Source organism: Ilyonectria robusta (genome assembly GCF_021365365.1).
Source record: "Ilyonectria robusta strain PMI_751 chromosome Unknown BGZ61scaffold_27, whole genome shotgun sequence".
NCBI lineage: Eukaryota > Fungi > Ascomycota > Sordariomycetes > Hypocreales > Nectriaceae > Ilyonectria > Ilyonectria robusta.
The window spans coordinates 53,564-69,484 of record NW_025764461.1 but is presented as its reverse complement, the minus strand read 5'-3'; the positions used below and the strand labels follow the sequence as shown (position 1 = coordinate 69,484).

Genomic DNA, 15,921 nt, shown 5'->3' with positions numbered 1-15,921 from the left:
GCAGCGCACATCATAATATTAGGCATTCTAGGCGAGCGCCATCAAAAGCTATCCAGAAACGAGACAAAGAGAGGGTGCTGAAAGTCATGCCCAGTCTTCTAAAATAAGTAGCATTACAATGAAGAGAGTGATAAGGGCCCAACATCTATGTGTAGGAATATTGTGGTTCTGCTTTAGTTGGTGTTATGAGTCCAACCCTGTGTATTCCGTTATGATCAATATTACTAGATAATTGATGTTAGTCGAGATAATAGAATCTGCATGCACCACTTTAGCAATGTGTCGCAGGTTGCGTGGTTTTGTTACTATTTTCCGAGGTTGCGATGTTGCAGACTCTCGTCATGCCCCGTGACAAGATTTCGGCTGCCTAGGTTACTTGATTTGGCTATGGAACAGTTAATATACTTCGTGGGGTAGAGCTCTGCGATCATCACTTTCGTAGTTTGGAGATTGGAGTAAGACGAACACCTATCGAGATGATACACGAATACCGTCAGAAGTAGTTAATAGCGGCTTTTATGTAGCGGTTAATAGTTTAACAGTGTACCTTAGCCAATAGATGACAATATTTTAGAGCGCACAGTTCAGTGTCCAGCTAGATGGCACCACGCGTTCTGGGCCGCAGGCATGCGATGAGGCAGCTAGATCTCATCCAGCAGGCAGGAAATGGACTGGAATGGATTCGAGAAGAGCAAAAATTATTGTTGAACAATTCGAAGGCCGAAGGGTTTGACAGAAAGCGTAGAACGAAAGAAGAAGTGTTGATTAGGTTGCTGGGCAAGGTAGGTTTCTAGACGAGAGAATCAGACCATGCTTGTGCTGCGCCACACCTTAGTACGATGACAAACCCTTATTAACGTGGCATCCTTGATCAACAATCCCACCATCTCCAGATTCCACGCCCAATCAAGCATAGGTTTGGGTATGGAATGTAACGTCGTCATAGCCAAAAACCCCCAAAACGGTTACGGTATTGGGCCTCTGCAGCTGCGTCTATACGATCTCTATGCCGTCTCCATACGAAGAGGCGGGGTCTCCGATGAGCAGGTGAAGCTATTTTTATGCCCCCAGTGGGTTTTCATCGTAACTGACCCAAATAGGAACCACCCTTGCCACCGCTGCCCATTCTGTGAAAATACTCTTATGTTTGCTCTCCTAATTTTAAATGTTTCCAAACGCAGCATTTATAAAACATCGACAACTCCGCAACTGTGACGGGAACAGCCAGAATCCCGATCAACTGGAATCCTCCTCCACCCATCCATCTTCAACCATCTGCAACGCTTCGCCGTTTTCTTTGTGGCCCCTGAAAAGCAAGAAAAGCATTCGAAATGAGACTGTTGTCAAAGTTTAGGTACGTTCAAATCTAAGGGCCGCCTTCTATCGCCCGCCTTATCCCTACTCAGCTTGGCCGGAGCGGCTCTCTAACTCAACACTGGCCATCGCTTGTCACTGACTGAATGCACTAGTCTCCTGATTGGCTTATCTACCGCCAATGGCCTGTATCATCAAGAAAGAAGGGACGAGTCTCCATTCCCAGTTAACCTTGAGCTCGTACTTGTATTTCCACGCCCTAGCGAAACCTATTACCCCGTGTATCCGTTTCCTGTTGTCTTCGCCATAAGTGGCGCATCATCGATATGGCCATATGGATTCAATGTCGCTTGGGCTTTAGAGAGCACTGCAAGTGATGACAGGAGCCTGGAGTCGCAATGGCTTGTTCCTGCTGGCGATTACACCTCGGGCTCGCTCGATCCTGCCGCAGAGCCATACTACTTCATTTCGGGCAGTGAGGTCTTTGTCAATTCTTCGGCTACGGACTGGACTCTTTCGTGGTCCGTCTCAATACCCCAAGAGTGCTATCCTCTGGGTGACGTTGGAACGTACACCCAAGCCGGCTCGATGAACTTTTCTACGTCTTTGAATGGCACTCTACCAAACATGACCGGAGATGTCTTTGAAGCGACAAGAATCCGATTTCTGGACGAAATGAAAACTCCAAAGAAAACTCAGGGTACAATAGAATCTAAAAGATGCCTGGTGGTGGATAAAAAGCCCTTGACAGGAGATTTCAAGCAAGTTCATCCTGGGTCGAAATTGGAAGCCAACGTCACATCGGCAATGCTTGAGGCTGCGGCGTGCCCGAGCAATGCCTCATGGCCCGATGTTGAGAATCTGCAAGACGGCGAATCATGCAAAGAGATGTATCCTAATTACGAAGCCGAAGACAGCTCAGGGGATAAACCCACTTCTACAATGGTTTGGGTATTGTGGGGGGCGTTGCTCGGAGGAATATTTCTGGTATAGTTGTGCGCTTGAAAGATTAAAAAGACTGAGCCGACAGACATAAGTAGAAGATATAGAACAGCTGTTCCGTTTTATTTTATAGATGTAATATAATATACCATAATATCAATAGAACCGCGCTCTCTTCTTACAAATTTCATCTGCAAACTCAAGTAAGTGAGCCAATTCTAAGTTGTAAAGACCTAGACTATTTCTTTTCAGAGCTTATCCCCGATGCAATTAAACCTCACGACTTTGCACCACTGCACTCCTTAGCTCTATATGATTCGGCAGATAGCAACACCAGTATCTTAATTAATATATTTAAACATTTAAATAATATTATTAACAGTTTTGGTACACTATTTAAGATATTAAGATAAACTATACACTCTTTACATAGGAGAAATATATACTCTATTAGCTTTTATATTATATATTAAGCCTGAAAATAAAAGTTAAAAATAGTGTTATATGTTTATTTGATTTTTTTAGCTTTACTCAATATCATTAGGTAGATCAAAGCCTTACAGTAATCTCAAACAGTAGGAATAAACAATAAGTGCAATACCTAGCACTAGAAGAAACAGTAGCTGAACAATAAGGTTGTTGCACACCGGTCTCGTGTTATATGTTTATTATATGTAAAAATAGAATCCTTATCTTACTCATCTTATAATATATCTCACGCTAAAGAAATATAGTTATTTAACCATATATACATAGAAGAAGCTTACTCTGACTTTATAGAAGGCATCTGTCTAGAGTCAGAACTATTATATACAAAAGTGGGCTTTTTTAAGAATACCATATAACACACTGCCAATACAACTACAGTAACTGTATTTAAATACAAGTGGGTTGAAACAGAGTGGTGTTAGACTCCTGGATATAAGTCACAGATTAAAACTCAAACTTAGGCCTTAGCAACTGTAAAAGTGCGTAACGAAATTGCAGCAAATTCAAATATTAGGTTCTCTCATCGAGGGAATATTAGTATCTATATATATCTCTTAGGTTCTGGGTGTAGCACTCCATGTTTATCTCTATTATTTGAAAATATTGCATAGCATTGATCTATCTGATGGTATTGAGTAAAGTTAAGAAAGAAAACTACTTCATTGTCATGCCAGAAGATCACTGGATACTGCGTTTTTAAACTGTTCAATCGTCGAGGGATAAGACAACCGATACGTCTCCAAAGACTCTACGTACGGTAGTGTGGGGATGATACCAGCTTCCAAAAGCGTACAGAAGCCGAGCCTCTCGTCAGCCAAAGAAATAACGGCAGATTCGAGATCGACCGTTTCCACACTCGGATCTTTCGTGAGGTGCATGAAGTCTTCGTAGGCGGATCCAATTTTCTCCGGTGCTCGTACTTGATGGGATTTCTTTCGCAAGTCTGTGGCGGGCGCGAAGAGATGTTCGGTGATCTTGGGGGTTGAAAGCTCAGCGGAAACACGATGGCATACCGGGGTCTTTGATTCTCCATTGCGAGCAATGATGAAACGTAGCTTGGCCGAGGGGTGCTCGAGCCTGGGCAACAGCTCGTTGACCTGAGACCCATCGAAGTTGTCCTCGTCGATCTTAACAGCAAGCATCGAAAGTAGGCGTAAGAGTAGACACTTCATGTCGACCTCGTACAAGAGCAAGAGATATTTGCATTCCGAAGGCCTCGCCAGTTCATTGAGCCATGCCAAGTTCACCAGTAATATTTGCCCACTTTCGTTGATATATCCCATTGCTAGTGTTGTGGCGCTCAAGTCTGGGCAAATCGTCGCCATGCTCACCATGGCTTTCAACATCTCACGTGCGCGATCACCGCTAAGGTCCTTATATGAGCCACTGTCATATTCTGATAGTATGCCACACATTAAGAGGTTAGTAAATGCTGTGCCCTGCCGCGCAAAGGGCACCATGAGATCTGTAGACTGTTTTTGATTCACAGCATAGGCATGTGGATCAGCACCCATCGAAATCAACGCCTCAACGAGTTTCGCAGACGGCCCTTTAGTATTTCCGCCAGACAGAGAGAAGTCTGGGTCCCACGCCTCGCGCAAGACCTCGGTAGCTAAGACACTTGGATCTGTTTGCGCAAGACTTGATATGATGAAGTCATCGAATTGGGCGTAATTTGTCAAGAGACTGAAGAATGGATCCCGTAGCTGCCACGATAGCCGACGAGCTCCGATAACCCCGTTATTGTAAAGGCTCTGCACGATTTGGAGCATTTCGGTAGCCTCCTCCAGTCCCTCATTGGCCGGGGTCTTCGACAGCCTGATGAGAAAATGCAAAATATCATTTGGATGAGCCAACTTGCCATACTTAGAGCGAATGAATCGAAGGAGACAGAGTAAACCTTTCAGCAGCCGAATTATCACCTCGTTCTCAGACAACATTCCACACTTAAGGACGTCTTGGCCGGCTTCCGTGTCCGTCAAAAAATCATGAGCTGTGCGGTGGATGAAAACCAGTCGGCTAAACAGCCCATCATTGACGTCTTCTGTTCCCTCTGGAAGGTCAAGGCCATCTGCCTTTCCGACCAATTTCAGTAATCTTCCTCCCTTCCGCGGCGATTCAATTCTTAAAAGCCCGGCGCATCGGTTTTGAATGTCAAGCTTTGTTTTCTCGCACAAGCGTTGCACTTCTGTGAAGTCTAAGGAGCTTGTGCCTGTGAGAAGAATGTCCTGTGTTTCGATACTTTCTGCGCATGCTATTTGGAACAACGTGGGCTGTTGGAACCGTGTAGATTCGGAGTGCGAGCCGTCTTCGGGAAACACCGAGATGGGATACAGGCTTTGCAGAGTGTAGCCGAAGATTCTGGCTGCTGTATATCGGTATATGGAGTTATTCTCGTTTAGTCTCTGCCACATGTTCACATATAGCTGCGTTAGCTCAGTGGGAAGTTCCCCGACTCGAGCACAAAGCATCTCTTTGGAGTCTTCGTTTTGTATTCCAGTTACGAGGCTTCGAGTAGCCAGATGAAGCCACAGGAAAACGCCTTGAGCTTTCCAAACAAGCTCATGGCTTAGAATTTCGTAGGTCTCTGAGGAGATAGTCTTGTTTGAAAGGAAGGGTTCGAGTTCCTTGTGCACAAATGTGACCATTTCAGGACGTGTGAGCCATTCGAGCAAGACTCCGCGCACATTCTTTTTCTCGAGCCAGTTCATGACCAGTGTCTCCGGTCGGCTGGAAACACACATCTTGACATTTGGGAATTTCAGGATTTTCTCAATCGACTGCGTGAGTTTGAAGAGACCATCTTTGTTGCAAATCTCATCGAGGCCGTCAACGAAGATACATAGGTGTCGAGTGTCCTTTTCCAAAACGAAGAAGAGAACAGTTTCCAGGTCTTCCATTGACCAATCATGGTAGGTGGTGTTGGAGGACAGATGATGAAAACGATGCAGTGTGTGGTCAATCATATCCTGGTTTCCATGTAGGGTTCGGTAGACCAAAGAGCACAGGAGCCCTTTTATGCTATTCTGGGGCGAAGATCCGATCTTCCAGAAGAAGTGCGATATGATTGTGGCGGTTTGGCTCCAGCGCAACAGCAGTTGGGTCGTATTTTTGTTGTCTATGATAAACTTGACCAGGGTGCTTTTCCCTGAGCCAGGTTTTCCTCCAATACAAAATAACGAGTCACTTGACTGTAGCCACTCAATGAATTCAGCCCAGGCTCGGTCGGCTTCCTTTTTTTCGTGTCTGTATTTACGGAAGTATGCCTTGTCAGTGTCTTGAGTGACTTGAGATGGATTCCGTGGGCTAGTCATCTCCTCGTAGGACGCAAACACTCGCTTGAAGCTAGCTTCCCTTGAGTTCATCAGATCGTTGTATCGCTGGTTCATCTCTGGAAACTTGAGACTCTGGAGGAAGCTATTGCGCTGGGCTTCGGTCAATGCATTGGTGCCTAATGCCTGCACTTCGGTTGTAACGTGTGTGTTTATGGCTTTCTGAGTCTTGACCGTTTCCTGAGCGACGACTTCGCGAGTCACATCGTGCTCTGCTCTGACGAGACCTTCTAGCTTGGTGTGGCCTTGGGCAATTTGTGCGACAAGGCTTTGCACGTCCTTTGTAAGGTTTTTGAAGTTGTCTGTTCGTTGAAGCTCAATTGCATCACTGCGCGAACTGGAGGACTCAATTAGTATATGGCTGGTCAATTTAGACAAAGCACTTAACACAGATGCGACATAATCTCCACTTCCATCACCTGTTTATACCTGAACAGTGACAGTTCCAGACTCTCGATCTTCTTGCGATGACTGGAGGCTCTGATCGTTGCATGGATTGCCTTGAGAAGACTCCCCTTCCCATGCATGCTCGTGACAAAACGCACTTCTTTTTCCAGCTCTGTAGCGGCAGTTTTGCAGCCCTCGGCAATGCTACCGAGCTTCTTGTCATACCCGGACTGCTGGGTGTTGGCCATAGCTTGACAACGATCTTGGATCCGGCCTACGGCGTCAGACATTCCCTTGACGTGCTCCTCGAGGTCGTCGTTGGATGTAGGCCGTCCATCATAGACTTTCCGACAGACGGATACAACTTCGCCTGCGAACGAGATGACTTGAAGGACAGCGCTAGCAGCGCCGAGCGCTTCGAAGCCGGTAAGCATGGTTCTGATTGATCTCAGCTGTTTAATTTTGAATAGATTGGTGACATTGCTGAGTGGAAGTTCAGTCAGGCGTCGACGAGGCTGTGTTAGGCAGCCAAGTCAACTGCTCCGTAGGGTATCTGCATGCAGGCTGACAAATCGGCATGGATAAACCAATCAAGTCCATGAAAGGTACGGGCATACTGTTACACTAGTTCACTGCTCACAATACAGCGTGGATGTTCAAAAGTCCTGGAAGATGATTTTGCGAATAACTTCTAGAGAAGCAACCCAAGGTTAGTCATTAGGGTACGGAATCAGGTAGCCTTTACGGTCCACTCACCTTCACGGCCCCGTCAGAGTTGACAAAATATTACACTAAGGGTCCCATCTTAACTTGGAAAATTTCTCCATATTAAATTTACCCATCAGTTCCAGGAGATGTTATCCCCCATTCCTTAGTTCTCTAATGGCATCGAGCCTGTTGCCCAAGAAGGGAAGGCCAGGGAGGCGGGGAGTGAGAGGCAGCGTCCCTTTTTCTCAGTAAACGTTTTCTCCATAGCACAACAAGAAACAGGGGATAAGAGGTTCCACCACGGCCCAGATCGTGATCAGAGGTGTCTGAAAATAACATTCGTCATTGGTAGAATACATTTCGTTGAGCCTAATAGCATAGGCAAGATGCTAACGTAGAAAGCTCAGGATTCATCAACGAGAAGATAAGAAGACCCCTCAAACAACATTTTGGACACCCGTAGTGGATCTGCTTTTCGAGTAACGGCGAGCTGTGATCTCTCTAATTGTGGTGACTTAGCTCTGACGCAGGCTGTCACACGGTGATCTATACTGTCCTGGACGCTGCCACCAGCTTTCCCCAGATCCCTTGCGCGGTCTCACCTTGCATATTGTCCCGCGCTGCTCCAAGCTATTTGGGATGTCCCACATTGTCCCATGTGGCCCCGCGATTTCCAAGATTATCCTTTGCTGCTATAAGATGTCCCACGTTGCCTCATGCCCCCCCATGAGGAGTCTTCTGTCCTGATGCTGCGCAACACTGCTATATGGGAACTTTATGGTCTTGCACCACAACATTTTATAAGTATACTATCTAGTGATATTTTTCAATGTATCAGTGGGAAATGCATTTAAGGTATGCTATGCAGCAAATTTTATTCTCACTAACTAAGTATATTAAAGCTTTAAGTCCAGTATTGGTATCTTATAGGCAAAATAGTACAGAAAGACGTTAAACATGCAAATTATTCACAAATGATATTTGCTACCCAACTCTATTACTTTTAGTTTAAGAATTTTCTTATTTTGATATTTTTAATAATTACTTAATACAGGAAGAGACTTAAATTCCTCCAGTGTGCCAGCCGTCCTATTTCCACCGGCATTCTCAACAAGAAGCCACTTGCCGTTAATAGACCCACATCGGCCAAAAAGAATTTGCAAAAAAAGACATACAACAGTGAGGATTCCCCGGTCGTCACCGACCCGAGTACTAATTCACCGCTTCTCAGCTTGACTAAGGGAGAGCGGACGGGATCCCGTATTTTCTAAGAGCTATGGTCGTATGTGCCGGTCTTGGCGCATCGGAAGCATCAAAGGGGCAGTACTGGCAGGTGTGGGCAGTGAAGGTACTACGAGTTGAAAGATACAATTACAAGTGCGTTGAATTCGATAAATCATCTTTTCCTACTTCTTGCCATGCACATGCACGCTTAGAGCATCTTTGAGATGATTTTCTTACATATATTGCAGGAATTTTATACGTCTAGGGCTTCCATCGCAACTCTGGTTTCGCCATCGTACTGCCTCAGGAACTCTCGTGTAACCAGAGCTTCTGATTGAATAATATGTACACTTTTATCCCTCTTTGGAATAAAACGAACCCTGAATGATTTTGCTCTTATGTTCTCAAACTCATTCAAAGCGAAGATGTCCATATCCTCCTCGATGCCTTAAAGGTGTTAGATTATAGTCACCCTGTGTTCCTCAATGATGAGACTTACATCTGGCGCAAGGCAAGTTTCATGTCAACTCCATAGGAGTCTGACGAATGTGAGGAAGAGGCCCTGTTCACCCTGTGGCTATATTTATTCAAGTTAACATCGCTTCTTAGACGGTATGTTAGACTCCTTCTGTCAGCCACAATATTGTCTCTACTTAAGCAGCCTTTCAATCGCCAATTATCGTACTTCGCAGATGAATTAGCCTTGACGATCTAAATATAGTTAATAATACTCAAATTGTTGGATACCCTGGGGTTAAATAAGGCCTGTAGCGTGGTGTGGCCGTGGCCACCACAGCCACAGTTGCTGTGGCTGGAACACGTGTTGAAATGTAGAAAGCCTCAGACATCTCGAAAGGCGACGCGAACTCAACTTCGTCATCGCTCTCGAGGTTTCGCCATCGCCCATATCCCTTCGCTTGAGGGGACATCTTCTTCTCTATAATGAGCGTAAATGATACGGATGGATCAAAGATACTCAACGCGAAGCCGGATGCCACATATCTGAAGAGGAAACGCGAGAACAGCGTCAGTACTCCAGATATCCCATGGGAGCCTGTCGTATCTTTTCACATCGACAACGAATTGCGGCAGACCCCACAGGCTTCGTTCTTATCATATGTCTGGGGCACTGGCCTTGACTCCGATTGCGTTTCGTGTGGGGAGCCTTTTCTTCCCGGTGGCGTGCCTTCGATACGGACCATCGGCATTGGAGACAGCACCTCTCGGTCATCAGTGAATGACATCACACAAGATCCGATATCGCCGTGGAATCTCCGCGTATTCAACCGACACTTCACCTGCATAGAGGCCAAGAATATCAAGTATATCCCCATCTCTCACGCTTGGCACACCGACGTGGCCGTGGCGCAGGATCTTCGTCTTGAGAGCATCGACGTTGCGCGGCTCGTCTACCAAACACCAGTTAGAACTCTCCTAGCACTTGTGGCGAAGTTCCCGGACTGCGAAGTCTGGCATGACTACTTGAGCGTTCCACAATGGCGGACTGACGTCCAGGCACGGCTCCTCCTCGCCATTCCAGAAATATATAGTCACGCCTCGAAAACCGTGATCCATCTCGACGACGTTGGGGCAATGCACCTCTTGGGCCAGGCCAAGAATTCGGCATACGAGAAGTTCATCATGGACTTTGCAGCTATCATTCGGTCGAGATGGTTTGACCGCATGTGGGTGACACTGGAGTATATTCAGAGTAACGATGTCGTCATTCTTACGGAGGAATACACGATATGCGATGCCAATGCACGGGATTTATGTCAACGCTTGGACGCTACGCACTCAAAATGGGTAAAAAAGCGCAGCAATTCGGATGTCACGCAGGCTATCTGGAAGCAAAACACGACATTGAAAAGGATGACTTCGTGGATAGACATGGAGGCATGGAAAAACGAGCACGACATGCATAGGACTCTTGGGTGGGCAATTGGAATATTGGGCCATCGGCAGTGTCGGCACACGAGAGATTACTTCTTGGCTCTTGGGAAAATGGTTGACTTCCGGCCAGAGCAAGATCCTCTTGTCCTTATCGAGAACCGGTTCCAATACTTCTTCACCTTAGCGATACATGCGCTACAGAAAAATGACTACACGCCGCTGCTATTTATACCGCCGCCAGATGAGCACACGGATGACCGAGCGCCGTGGCTGCATGGATACTCGACGGGAACGTGGAAACTTTGGGACATGGGTAGATGTCATAGGAAAGCGGCTTCTAAGTCCATTATCAGAGAAGGCAAGATCCAGCCCCAACTCGAGACGGTGGGTATCATCGAATGGTTTGAGCATTACGACTTCGGAGGTGACGCAGAGTCCGTCATGGACTATATTGCATCGAAGGTAGTCCAGGCACGCGGACGGGACCCCCAAGCTCTATGCGAAGCTGCGGATCGTGTCTTCCCATGGGATGATAGGAAAGCAGTCAACATGGAGTGGAAGGACGCGAAGCAGGGAGAGGCTTGGAATTCGACGCAGAGGTACGACTTAGACAAGCTACGGGGTCTTCTAGAAGAATATGGACCGCTGCTAGATACCCAAGCAAGGGAAGCCGCAACTCGACAGAGATTAGAGATTGCGAAGAAACTGGTAAGAACCTTGAAACTGAGCAACAGAGGGAAGTATTCGAGAGAGTCACGCCTAGAGCTAGCAGCTGGAGAAGCGGATTGGTTCTTGCGAGAGTACGGGAAAGCCATGGAAGGAGTCGGTCGCGTTAGTTGCAAGATCTGTGGGCGGCGATCGATATTTCGACTAACCATGTGGAAACAACCTGCACCAGATGTTGCACAAGTGTATAGGATTTCTGGGCTCTTGTATGACGATACTGTTCCTGAGGGTGTTGGGATTGTAGTGGAAGGCAAAAGGATTATCGGCAAGATGATGTACGGAACACCAACTTGTGAATGCCGCGAGTTGGAGCTGGTTGAAATGGGATCGGTGAACGCTTAGCCACGTATTATAATCTAGGTGGATCGTATACTCCACACTAGTCTCGGAATTTAACCCGAAGAGGATATGCGACGATTGCACCAGGTGCTAGAAACGCTCATGGTACTTCCGGGACATGCCGTCGTCGCTGTACATGCCACGGATTGGGATCAGCTTTCCTCTGTCTTGTCCGGCACCTATGTTGCGACAGCGGTTGCAAAGTTGTTTTATCTAGCCTGAACAAGCGATGGCGATCATAACGTCCCAGACTCCTCCTGATTGAATGCTGGTCGGAAGCCGAGGTTTCTCGCCTTGCTCGACGATGAGGAGGTTCCCCAACTTTATCGCTACATTATAGACCGCGCTGGGCTTTCGTTGCCCAAATTTCATCTACTCTGGAAGACCACCGAGAAGGGGTGCCAGATCATAATATAGGTGATGAAGCACATCGTGGACTGGTTCAATACGGAGCCAAACGATATTACTGACCAGCAACACAGCGACAAACCGCTCCTACGAGAGGACCTCATTCCGCCGCTTGAAGAGATCGGAAGGAACATTCCGAGCACATTCCGCCGGAATGAAAATTTTCAGTCAAGGAGATGAGGATGATGTTGCAGCATGAGCAGGGCTATGTTCGATCGCCATAGAAATGCCAAGACTCGATCATGCCCAGAGCCACAGGGACATGTTCAAGCATCCATCAGCCAACGATATCGCTTAACAGTCTTCATTCACGAAGCGGATGACACTTCCATATCAATCACTGCATTGATCATGACACGCGTCATCTGCTGAGTTTCTTTCAGACCAACGTGGAACACGCGTCACTTGGAGGTATGAGCTCCAACACGTGCGCGCTATATACTATTTGATACCTTTACCAGGTCTTGGTCCACGATCTGCGGGATCCGCGGATCCCACCAGGGCGAATACCCAGGCTACTCACGGACGCGGATCTGAGGCATTCCGGCGATAGAGGTGAAACGAGATTTCCGTACGTCACCTTTGTTCTGCACGTTGCCTCATCCACGTTTTGTGTGGTTTGGCCGTTTCAGACCGAGTTACGGGATTGTATCGAAGGTCAGATCAACCTAGGGCAGCAAAAACCTTCGCTCGTGGTGATTTATCAGCCTCAATGCGCACATCTTCGGCTGCCTTTGCCAACGACGAAACATGCATTGATCGGTATGACTCTGGTTCGTTGTTGTAAATAGGCTAAGGGGAGATGATCTCTTTTTATTTATGTCAATTGTTGTCTCGATCCAAAATTCCCCACTGTCGTCAACTACTCGAGAGCTACTGGATAGCTTCTCCTCTTCCGTCAGTCTTTTACTTTCTTGTTCATTCCCATTCCTTGCCCCTCAGATCAGTGCTCTGACTCAGCTTTCCTTCAGTACCGCAATTCGTGTTTTCGATTATTTGCTTCAAAGTTTTCGCTCCTTCAGCACATATCCTACGTAAGAGTATCACGGAAAGATTTACCGGAATGGCGTGGGGCGTTCTGGACGATCCGCTTTTGGCATCGCCTCCCGGGACGGTGAACCTGACAAACGACACAAGCAGTGAGTTAGCTTACGCACCTTCATAGTGCTTACGAGAAATACTCTAATACAAAGAACTATGCAGGTGACGGTTTGGCTGGTAGGCATGACGTTAAGAAGCGGGGAAACATTGTTCTGCAACCGCAGCCGAGTGATAGTCCGAATGATCCTCTGAACTGGTGAGAGCGTAGCCAAGTCGGCTTATATTGCAATAACCCGAAGCGACGCTGATTTCCTCAGGTCTCAAGGTTGGAAAATCGCACACATTCTTGTCGTGGTCTTTGGGTCCGGCGTCACGAATGGGTATGCTATATCCCCTTTTGTGAGCCCCTGTGAAACTATTCTGATCGACCCTTGCCTTAGAGTTACCGCGATGATCACTCCGGGGCTTATTCCTCTTTCAGAAAAGTTTGGCGTCTCGGGCGATGTAGCCTCATCCTTCATGATTGGGGCCGTTGGCTTCTGGACGGCTCTGGGAAGCTTCTTCGTTGTGTCTGGGGCGAGTATTTGGGGAAGACGGCCATTCTACGTCTTGAGCATCGTCTTTTTGGCCATCTCCAATTACCTGGCTTACCTAGCTGAGGTGCGTGAAGTTCGGCTTCTCTCTTCTGCTAGTTGACACAGCCCTGGAAATCTGTGCCAATTCCTCGGTCGAAAATTCCTGACATGATTCCTCCAGACTTTCCCGGTCTTAGCTATCATGCGGACGATTACGGGCTTTGCTTCGGCACCTCTTCTTTCCCTTGCCACAGCGACGATATCAGATGTCTTCTTTGTCCACGAGCGCGGTATCGTCATTGCAGTTTGGACCGTCCTACTTAACTGTGGCGCTCAGTTGGGGTAGGTTATGAACCCCCGCCACCTAAAAAAACGGACTGACCTAAACGATATTCACAGCCAAGTGATTGCCGGATTTATCATCGACGCCATGGGTGTGTCAGCTGTTTTTGCATTTGCATCTCTTGTATATGTAATCCTCTTTCCCATGGCGTACTTTCTCGTTCTCGAATCATCTTATCCTCGGTTACCCAACACCACCTCCGCTGGGATTTCCAATGGTGGCCTTGAAAGAGCTACCGCATTGGAATTTGAGGATCTTAAGGAGATGGCAAAGGTCGAACCCAAGGAGCCGTATCGCCGCCAGCTTACACTATTTCGCGGACGCCTGAGCAACCTCTTTTTCTGGAAGGGTGTTTTGAAACCCCCTTGCCTCATTGTCCTCCCCACCATACTTTCCAGTACCATCCTCTTTAGCACTTATTTCGCTTTCCTTGTCGGCATCCCCATCCTGATGTCAGTCGTCTTTAGCACACCGCCATACAACCTCACACCTTCCCAAGTTGGGCTTACAAACCTCCCACTCGTCGCTACTTCTGTTATTGGTGGGCCTCTAAATGGATGGATTTCTGACGTCCTTGCCCGCTTCATGGCGAGACGAAACAGAACTAATCCGGGCACGTTTGAACCTGAGTTCCGTCTGGTGCTCTTGCTCGTCAGTGCGCCTGTAACTGCAGTCGGCCTTATCGGCCTCGGTATGAGCATCGATAATAATCTCCCTCTCGTCTGGCCCCTGTTGTGGATATCTGTGATCTCCTTTGGAGCCATGGGGGCCACACAGATTGCTCTGACTTATGTGGTGGACTGTTTCACGGATCAGTCCAGCCAAGCTTTCACAGTGGTCAACCTTATTGCAGCCACCGTCATTTTCGTGGGCTCGGGTAGCCTGATCTCATGGTTCGAGACGGCGGGGCCGCTCGTTGTGTTCGGCGTACTCGCAGCGTTTTCTGCGGTTGTAACGGTATTAACGATCCCCATCTACGTCTTTGGCAAGAGGATAAGGGGCATGGTTGCTCGAGCCGAATGGACTCACTCGCTTACTGGCTATCAGAAGGCAAAGGAGTAGTCTAATGGGATTATTACTACTTGAGAAACACGCGGGATGGAGGCTTGGGTACTGATCACAATGATAGGTCCTATCGAGATACACTGCTCTGGCGCATCATACCTCATGGACCAGGAAGCAGCGTTTCGGCTTGTTGACGCCGACATATCAGTACGGCTCTCGGATACCGTGTACAAGATGGAGGTGATGACGTTCTAAAGGAGGAAATCAGATTGCAAACGAGGAGGATGGACTGTCTGCACGCCTGGCTGATGTATAGGAAGGTCACACAGATAAGCTACGCTGACCAGCTGAATATCATTCCTTCGCATGAAGTTAGTGGAGACCAGAGCATCTGGGTAAGAGCAACGCCTGGCGCGTACTCGAATAGATACTACGAGCCATTTGTAAAGCTAGATATTAAACTAAGAGGAAAGAATAAAAAGAATAGGAACAAGCTTAACTTAGGTGCGCGAAAAGGGCAGCCGGAGGTGGATTTGGCGCGTTGAAAGAAAGGATTGACGGAAGTTGGAGAATGGGCACGCAAACTGAATGATAATGCTTAATTGCCCAGTCGCCCCGTGTCAAAATAGCACATTCAACGCTCGCAGCGTTTAGAAGAACAGTAGTAAGGGTGCACGTTACCCCGGCAGGTTCGAAAACTCAAATGAATACTAGGCGTACGCAGAGAGAACAAAGAGTGAAAGCATATCGTATCGACAGAGAACGTTGCGAACTAAAGAAATATCTGACAATGTCACATACTAGCGGACTCTTCCCTGCGTCAAGAAAGATGATTTGGGAATAGGTGGGACAACCAATTGAGAATTTTGTCCCTCAGAAGCAGTCGACTTTGGTAAAAGAGGTAGTTATCAGTCACAAAATACTCACATTGCGGTGCAAGGCTATTCGACTATGGATGGATTGGTTGAGACAGCTTGAGGGACGATGGATCATCTTTTCTTTTGGTCTAGGAGGGAAGAAAGCTAGCTATTTATGCCTAGGGATCTGACTGACCCTGATGCCCTTGATCTGATGATGCCGATGATATCCGTAGATCTAGGTTGTTGAGGTTAATCTAGGTTGTTTGAGGGCATCTAGGTTGACGGTACGGATCAGAGTCTCTATCTAGGTTCAAAGGAAACCACGGTACGGGTCC

At 47.3% G+C, this 15,921-nt stretch overlaps 6 protein-coding genes across 6 annotated transcripts; 4 read left to right on the top strand and 2 right to left on the bottom strand.

Annotated features, from left to right (window-relative positions):
• Positions 1–5: 5 nt before the first annotated feature.
• On the top strand, positions 6–734 carry BGZ61DRAFT_461297 (uncharacterized protein). Its single transcript, XM_046247134.1, has one exon. It carries the CDS (start codon positions 262–264, stop codon positions 415–417), a length of 156 nt encoding a protein of 51 aa, XP_046097850.1. The 5' UTR covers positions 6–261; the 3' UTR covers positions 418–734.
• Positions 735–1,331: 597 nt separating this feature from the next.
• Positions 1,332–2,368, top strand: BGZ61DRAFT_509603 (uncharacterized protein; the record flags this gene model as incomplete). Its single annotated transcript, XM_046252015.1, has 2 exons — positions 1,332–1,354; positions 1,470–2,368. 2 exons carry the CDS (start codon positions 1,332–1,334, stop codon positions 2,305–2,307), a joined length of 861 nt encoding a protein of 286 aa, XP_046097849.1. The 3' UTR covers positions 2,308–2,368.
• A 586-nt stretch (positions 2,369–2,954) lies between these two features.
• Positions 2,955–6,937, bottom strand: BGZ61DRAFT_509602 (uncharacterized protein; the record flags this gene model as incomplete). Its single annotated transcript, XM_046252014.1, has 4 exons — positions 6,466–6,937; positions 5,202–6,379; positions 3,502–5,171; positions 2,955–2,976 (listed from the first exon to the last, which is right to left on the bottom strand). The coding sequence occupies exons 1-4, from the start codon at positions 6,896–6,898 to the stop codon at positions 2,955–2,957; spliced, it is 3,303 nt and encodes a 1,100-aa protein (XP_046097848.1). The 5' UTR covers positions 6,899–6,937.
• A 1,704-nt stretch (positions 6,938–8,641) lies between these two features.
• On the bottom strand, positions 8,642–8,949 carry BGZ61DRAFT_461293 (uncharacterized protein). Its single transcript, XM_046247133.1, has 2 exons — positions 8,896–8,949; positions 8,642–8,843 (listed from the first exon to the last, which is right to left on the bottom strand). Exon 2 carries the CDS (start codon positions 8,827–8,829, stop codon positions 8,650–8,652), a length of 180 nt encoding a protein of 59 aa, XP_046097847.1. The 5' UTR covers positions 8,830–8,843; positions 8,896–8,949; the 3' UTR covers positions 8,642–8,649.
• A 327-nt stretch (positions 8,950–9,276) lies between these two features.
• Positions 9,277–11,432, top strand: BGZ61DRAFT_461292 (uncharacterized protein). The gene has a single exon (XM_046247132.1). It carries the CDS (start codon positions 9,339–9,341, stop codon positions 11,355–11,357), a length of 2,019 nt encoding a protein of 672 aa, XP_046097846.1. The 5' UTR covers positions 9,277–9,338; the 3' UTR covers positions 11,358–11,432.
• A 1,393-nt stretch (positions 11,433–12,825) lies between these two features.
• Positions 12,826–14,783, top strand: BGZ61DRAFT_365438 (major facilitator superfamily domain-containing protein; the record flags this gene model as incomplete). The annotated part of the gene is made up of 6 exons (XM_046241611.1): positions 12,826–12,901; positions 12,966–13,059; positions 13,121–13,183; positions 13,244–13,463; positions 13,560–13,720; positions 13,778–14,783. 6 exons carry the CDS (start codon positions 12,826–12,828, stop codon positions 14,781–14,783), a joined length of 1,620 nt encoding a protein of 539 aa, XP_046097845.1.
• Positions 14,784–15,921: the final 1,138 nt, after the last annotated feature.

Excerpts from the sequence above, each read along its gene's own strand:
- BGZ61DRAFT_461297 (XM_046247134.1), top strand. The coding sequence starts at position 262 with ATGCACCACTTTAGCAATGTGTCGCAGGTTGCGTGGTTTTGTTACTAT.
- BGZ61DRAFT_461293 (XM_046247133.1), bottom strand. The coding sequence starts at position 8,829 with ATGGACATCTTCGCTTTGAATGAGTTTGAGAACATAAGAGCAAAATCA.
- BGZ61DRAFT_461292 (XM_046247132.1), top strand. The coding sequence starts at position 9,339 with ATGAGCGTAAATGATACGGATGGATCAAAGATACTCAACGCGAAGCCG.